The 6,732-nt window shown below is 61.5% G+C and overlaps 2 protein-coding genes across 6 annotated transcripts in view; both read right to left on the minus strand.

Annotated features, from left to right (window-relative positions):
* SLC39A5 (solute carrier family 39 member 5) overlaps positions 1-744 on the minus strand; it is a 4,961-nt gene extending 4,217 nt beyond the window's left edge. For both annotated transcript variants that reach the window (XM_019554383.1, XM_019554375.1), the window contains exon 1: positions 11-744. In XM_019554383.1, the coding sequence (XP_019409928.1) occupies positions 11-357 (347 nt within the window). In that variant the 5' untranslated portion in view covers positions 358-744. The remainder of the gene's footprint in view (positions 1-10) is intronic.
* Positions 745-2,071: 1,327 nt separating this feature from the next.
* On the minus strand, positions 2,072-5,100 carry NABP2 (nucleic acid binding protein 2). 4 transcript variants are annotated; one of them, XM_019554406.1, is made up of 7 exons: positions 5,021-5,100; positions 3,707-4,020; positions 3,487-3,625; positions 3,334-3,405; positions 2,999-3,080; positions 2,831-2,897; positions 2,072-2,655 (listed from the first exon to the last, which is right to left on the minus strand). In XM_019554406.1, exons 1-7 carry the CDS (start codon positions 5,044-5,046, stop codon positions 2,486-2,488), a joined length of 870 nt encoding a protein of 289 aa, XP_019409951.1. In that variant the 5' UTR covers positions 5,047-5,100; the 3' UTR covers positions 2,072-2,485. The 4 variants fall into 4 exon arrangements, with proteins under 4 accessions (XP_019409951.1, XP_019409973.1, XP_019409942.1 ...); XM_019554428.1 differs by having other exon boundaries at positions 3,707-3,815; positions 5,021-5,091; XM_019554397.1 differs by having other exon boundaries at positions 3,707-4,023; positions 5,021-5,074.
* Positions 5,101-6,732: the final 1,632 nt, after the last annotated feature.

Raw genomic sequence — 6,732 nt, forward strand, 5'->3', positions numbered from 1 at the left:
AGGGTGGTACCTGGTGGTGGCATTGCCAGGGCCCTGGGAGCCGGGGTAGTCGTGGCTGTGGCCGTGGCCATGGCGGTGGGCACGAGCGTGGACGTGGCGTCCGTCCTGCAGGTCGAGTGCATCGAGATGGGCGACGTGGCCATGGCCCAGGTCCTCGTGGTCGATCTGCACCACCTGCACCCGGCCCAGCCCCAGGCTGCGCAGCAGGCGCCGCAGCCCCTCGGGGGCCAGTGTCCCGTTGTGCCCGTAGAGCCCGAATAGCTGCTGCAGGTAGTAGCCCTGCTCCTGCTCCGCATCCTCGGGCGGGTGCCCCGCTGACACCCCCAGCGCCAGCCACAGCCACGACCAGAGGACCATGACGGTGCTGAGCCTGGGAAGTTGGTGGAGGCGGGGGATGAGGTGTCAGCCAGGACCCAGGAGCACTCCCTGCTTGGGGGGAGGCAGCTCCAGGCACCTGGAACAACCGCATTGCCAACAGCTGGCTCCTGCCTCAGTTTCCCTTCCTGTAACTCCCTGACATGCCTCAGTTTTCCCTCCTGCCCCAAGTTGTTGGGGGGTGTCTTGCTTTGCCTGCCCTGGTGGGGTTTGTGGCTTTAGCCCCATGGGGCTCTCCAGGGCACCTGAAGGACAGGGCCAGTGCTAGAGCCACATCCAGCCAGGGCAGCCCCACGCAGCCCCCAGCCCTGCGGCGCTGCATGGCCCCCACCTGCTCGCTGGGCACGGGCGTCTGTCGCAGCAGCTCTCCGCCACCTTCCCTGCAGCTCTGGCGCTGACTGCAGCCAGGTGGCATGAGGGCTGGCGCAACACCCCACCCCCCACACGCCTTGTCCCCAGAGCCATCACGTAGCAGCCCGGAGCCTTGCCCATGTGTCAGTGTCCTTCAGGCCAGGGCGGGCGCTGGGCCAGGCGTGAGCACGTGCATGTGTTTATGAACCAGCGTGTGAGCACCGCTACTTGCACGCCTGGTTTGCACCCGCCTTGGGCGCCAGCTGGTTGGGGGGTGGGTCCTGCCTCAGTTTCCCCAGTTGCACCCACAACTGCTGCTGGCAGGGAAGAGGCTTTGTGGCTGGCATCACGGGGGTTGGGTGGGCCCACACATGCATGTACACACATGCACATGCATGCACTTCTTATGGCCCCCACCCCCCCGGCATGTTGCTCCATGGGGCCGGGGCTTCTTCACCCCGGGGGTGGGGGGTAACATGTCCTTGGCCTGGGCCCTGCCCCCATCCTGCACCAGGTTAATGTTTCCCTTGGTGTCGTGATAAGCGGTTCAGGCATGACCCCCCCACCCGCACATGCATAAACACGCCTCACACAGGGCCAAAGGTCACAGCCCCACATTCCCAGGCCTGAGCAGGGGGCAATTCTCAGTCCACCCCAAGGTGGAACAGAGCCCAATCCAGGCTCTGCCACTGCTGCCCTGCACAGCCCTGGTCACCTCTCTCTGTACAGCAGGGTCCTTGACTTCCCCATCCAGCCCCCCACCCCGCCGGAGGGAGGTTGGGGGGGGTCCCCTTTTCATACAGGTCTAGGAAGGTGCCCCCACGTCACAGATCTCACCCAGGCCACCCATGGGGCCTCCTGCCAATGGCACTGCTCCAGCCCCTCCACCCCAGGTACCGATTTGGGCCCCCCCACCTTCAGCCTGCACCCCCCAGGGGGGTCTGGACAGGGGCTCACCTTGCCAGGCGCTGTGGGGAGGGGTCTCAGGTGTCACCCCAGGGCAGGGAAGTGGGGGTCAGGCCCCGGGTGGCTGCGTCTCCACACGGCCGCTGCTCCAGCACCTGGGGTCAAGGGGCACCGGAGGCAGGGCCGGGGTGGGGATCCAGGCAGGGGAGGAGACTTGGAAGGAGAGGGGGAGGGCGGGAGCTCGGGCATGTGGGTGTGCACCCACTAGGCCAGGCTGCCATCTGGGGCTGTCAGCCTGTCTGCCCAGGGATGTCTGGAAGGGGGACAGCACCTCAGGGGTGGCAACCCAGGTTGGGGATGTGAGTGCAAACAGGCACTGCCCGGCACTGACCTTTGACCTTTCATTTGGGCATTGTAGGACCCATCCCAGCAGCAAAGGCAAGAGTGGAGGTAAAAGCTTTATTTGCCCGTGCAAGCACGGGGCCCCAGGTGGGCATAGAGAAGACTCCCAACCTCTGCCCATGGCATCCCCAGAGACCCTGGCACCCAGAGCTGGCACATAGTAGTGAAGGCCTGACAGCCCCTGGCCCCGGGGGGCCAGTGGGATGGGCTGAGACCCCCCTGGCTCACCTCACATCATGGCACCCAAATGCCTTCAGAGGGTTCCTGGCTGCTCCCACCCCGCTCCCTGGGGCAGCCCTGGGACCCAGGGCGGCTTTGGCAACGTCCGTGGGGCTCGGGCTGCCCTCACGGTGGTGGGGCCGGGGGGTTTCGCTCAGCCCGGGGGGGAAGGAACCCCCTTCCCCACCCCTCCGGGGTGGGGGGTGACACTGTTGTCTGTGCCGTGGCCCCGTTATCTCTTGCTGCTGCGCCGCGTCTCTTTGCCATTGCTGACGGCACCAGCAGCACCGGCGTGGTTGGGCTGGCTCCGGGTGATGCGGCCGCCGGCGGGGTGGGGGGCCGCAGGGGGTGGGTGCGCAGGGCCTGGGGTGCTCAGCCCGTTGCCATTCTGGCTGTCGGCAGCTGCAAACCAAGCGGGTGGCATGAACAGAGGTGGGCGGGGACCCAGGCATCCGGGCTCCTGGCTCCAACCCAACAGACCCACCCCCCTTCTTAAAGGGGGGGGAGAACCCAGGTGTCCTGGTGCCCCAACAAGCGGCGCCCCTGCCTGCACCAGGCCCACGGTGCCCGGGCCTACCTGGGGAGGGTGTGGAGGGGCCCTGCGTGGTCTGCGAGGCTGCCGGCGTTGCGTTCTCGTTCTGGGCCTGGGGGAGGCAGGGAGGAGATGTCTCAGCCCCCCAGGCACCAGCGTCGTGCTGCAGGAAGCCTGGACGGTCCCCGCCCCCTACCTGCCCCCGGCACTCACAGCTTTGCTCTGGGACTGCTGTGCCACGTACTCGGGGTTCGGTTCGCTGAAGTTTGGCACCTCAGAGTAAACCATGCAGAACCTGGGGGAGAAGAGGCAGGAACGGTGCTGGGGTTTGTAGCCGCACAAGGTGCCACCCAGGCTCCACCCCCCCAGCTGTCCTGCAGAACAGGTGGGGAAACTGAGGCACAGGCAGCAGCTGCCCCAACTCGGACCTGGGGATTCACTCTGTGTGGTCCACTGTCCCTCCCAGTGCAGGGCGCAGAAAGAACCCAGGCGTCCGGGCCCCCTGCCCCTCCGCTCTCACCCCCCCAGACCATCCGGGCCATTCTTACTCGCCGATCTTCTGCAGGTCTCCGCCACGCCCCGTGTACAGCGTCAGGCAGCCCTTGAAGACCGATGCATACCTGGCAGGGAGAGGGGCCAGCGTCAGCCCCATGCCCCCCAAAAACAGCTGCCAGCACCTCCCCTGCCCCTGGGACCCCTACCCCTTGGTGAGGCGAATGATGTCCCCCGGCTGAATGAGGTTCCCCACATCATCCCACACCGAGATGTTGATGCTGCCAGTCTTGTCGGCCACTTTGCACGTCCGCACCTCGTGCCCGTCCTTTGTTTTCGTCACACGGCCTGGGGGGGCGGCACAGCGGTGAGTCACCGGGTAGGGGGGGATCCCCAGGTTTCTCCCTGCCCTAGGACACTGGCACCCACCTGTCTCCAGCACAATGAAGATTAGGTTCAGGTTCTTCAAGCCGGGTTTAATGTCCTTCACAAAGGTTTCGGATGTCATCCTCGGGGACTCAGGCTCCCGCGCCGTTACCTGGGCACCAACCACACGCGCGGAGCCGGCGGCAGCCATTAGGACAGCGGGGCAGGGAGCGGCGCCTGCACAGTGCCCTGGGAGGGCTCCGACACGGGACGGCAGAGTCCGGGTGACCGCAGGGCACGGACGTGCTCGGCCTGGGTGGCGTTTGGTACCTGCACCCACCGGGTTCCGATCCCGTCGGGAACCCGCGCCCGTCCTTCTGCTCCAATTGCAACCCAAATATCAAGGCCCTGCCAGGGACAGGGGTAGAGAATCAACCCCCCCCCCCCCTACGCAGGCTGCAAATCCCCTTTGCACCCCAGCAAGAGAAGTGCAGCATAGAGACAGGCACAGATCTATAAGGGGGGAGGAAGGGGGGGTTGTGTGTGCGCATAGGTATGCGCGTGTATATATATGTGTATACAAATAAAATATATGCATATATATGTACATATATACATATGCATAGGTACACCTGGTCAGACATATACATGCATGCATATATGCAGACAAGGTTCTTTGGGTAGATGCAATATCTTTTATTAGACCAACTAAATAGTGAAAAAAATTGTTTTCTGCAAGCTTCCAGGCACAAACGCTTCTTCATGTGCAGGGACAGCATATAGGGACCTGCCTATACACACAAGTGCGTGCACCTATTCACATATGCATGTGTGCACATATGCACATGCACATACATGCATGTAGCAATAAGCATAAGCATGTGTATTTATGTATGTATGCAAATATGGACGTATATGCATATGTGTGCACATGGACACATGCATGTGTATGTCTAAATGCATATGCACATACGTACATGCACATATACATGTATATATGTCTATGCACGTGCATGTGTGGCATGTGCAGGCATGTATATGCTTAAATACACATGTGCATATACATATGAACGCATGCAGAAGTATGCATGCGCATGCATGTATACGTATGTGCACACATGCACGGACAGATGTGCACACACGCACACAGAGATATAAATGCGCGCACACCCGCGCACACGGAGGCAGATCTAGGTGTTTGCAGCACTCCCCCCACAGGCCGAGGGGCGTGGAGGAGATGCCCGGGAGGGGAAGTCCTCCGGCCCCCGCCCATCTCAGGGAGCCCCAGGGCTGCCGGGCCGCCCCGCCCGGGCCGATCCCCCCCACCTCCCGAAGCCCGGGGCGAGGGGCGGGGGCCCGCGCGGTGGCTACACTGACCGGATGGATCGTTGCGGCGCGGACATTCCAGGAAGTATGCAGCGCGGGGCGGCACCCAATCGGAGCGCGCGGCCGCCGCCAGCGTTACGAGCCCCCAGCCAATGGCAGCGCGGGGTGGGGCGGGGAATTAAAGGGACCTCCGCGCCGCGCACTTGGTTGGTCCCGATTCCGGTGCTTATGCGTGGGGGGCGTGGTGAGGTCCCGCAGGCCTGGCGGGGTTAGGGGGCACGGGCTGGGGCCTCGCGGTCAAAGCTCCAGCACTTCTGATATAGCTTGTCTGGAAGGTGCTGCTCTGATATAGTCGCGTCTCTAATGTGTTCCTCTGATGCATCAGTCTAGAAGGTGGAGCTCTGATGTAATCAGTCTGTAAGGTGCAGCTCTAATATGGTCAGTCTCTAAGGTGTACCTCTGATATTTCGCTCTAGAAGGTGCAGCTCTGATCCAGCCCGTCTACAAGGTGCAGCTCAGCTCTGCCTTCCGTCGGGCTCTGTCGCCAGGACATGCGGACAGGGTCAGAGCCCGGGGCTCAGTCTCCTGTGCCTCAAAGACCAGCCAGCTGAATCGCAGCTTGGAAGAAGAAGGTCCACGGCCTTTCAGAGGAAGGTTTCCTGTAATCCGAAGGGAATGGACACAGACCCGCTTTCCTTATACACAATTGCGGAGCAGGAAGAAGGACCAGGGAGAGACTGGCTCTGGCCTGCCGTGACGTTGCCATGAAGTCGCAGAATCATAGACCACAAGAGTGGAAGGGACCTCAGGCGGCCACATCGAGTCCAACCCCTGCTGCAAGCCGGACCAGCCCCAACTACATCATCCCAGCCAAGGCTTTGTCTACCTGGGGCTTAAACACCTCCAAGGAGGGAGACTCCACCGCCTCTCTGGGAGCCTCTTCTAGTGCTTCAGCACCCTCTGGCTCAGGCAGGTTTTCCTAATATCCATCCACCGCTTCCCTGGAAGTCCTGTGTCTACATCTGTGTGTGCATGTAGGCACATACCTATACGTGCATGCGCATACATACCTCTTTATGTATGCACACATGTGCATGTGCATAAATATACATATATGCATCTGTGCATATACACATGCATACCTGTACATACATATGCATGAACATACACACATGATTTACATATATGTATGCAAGTATCTGCATATATAGACATGCTTAGATGCATGTATGTATATTTATGCATATGTATACATGCGTGCGAACCCATACATATCTATATGCATATCTATATGCATGCATATCTGTATGCATGCCTGTGCATATAGATATGGGGGTGTGTATATGCGTGTGTGCGTGCATGCATGTGTAGGTGTTTATGCATATATATAAATACACTCATGCATATACATTCATCTCCATGTGTCTGTATATGCCCGATGCCAAGGGGCAGAGCATCCACACCAGGCCTGTCCCCGCTCCCCCTCACTGCTCCCAGCCCCCAGAGGCCTGGAGGGAGGGGTGGGGGTGGAGGCCTGCCCCCGCTCCCCCCACCCCATTGCTGTCCTCGAAGCCCCGCCTTCTCCTTCAAGCCTCGCCCCCCACAACCATAGAGCCCGCCCCTCCCGGGCGGGAGAGAGCGGCCGGCGTCGGATGACCATAGAGTCCCCGCCCGCCTCGTCCTCCTGCCCCTTTGGCCACGGGCTAGAGCGTCGCTTCCGGCCGGGCGCCGCGTTTCCGGCGGGAGGGGTTGCGTAGCAGCGC

This window comes from Crocodylus porosus, unplaced genomic scaffold, assembly GCF_001723895.1.
Source record: "Crocodylus porosus isolate Cpor-Errol unplaced genomic scaffold, CroPor_comp1, whole genome shotgun sequence".
Lineage (NCBI taxonomy): Eukaryota > Metazoa > Chordata > Crocodylia > Crocodylidae > Crocodylus > Crocodylus porosus.

Excerpts from the sequence above, each read along its gene's own strand:
- NABP2 (XM_019554397.1), bottom strand. The coding sequence starts at position 5,046 with ATGTCCGCGCCGCAACGATCCATCCG. Across the intron at positions 3,406-3,486 it reads ATCATTCGCCTCACCAAGGG|GTATGCATCGGTCTTCAAGG; the intron begins GTAGGGGTCCCA and ends TCTCCCTGCCAG. Across the intron at positions 2,898-2,998 it reads AGCAGTCCCAGAGCAAAGCT|GCCCAGAACGAGAACGCAAC; the intron begins GTGAGTGCCGGG and ends TGCCTCCCCCAG.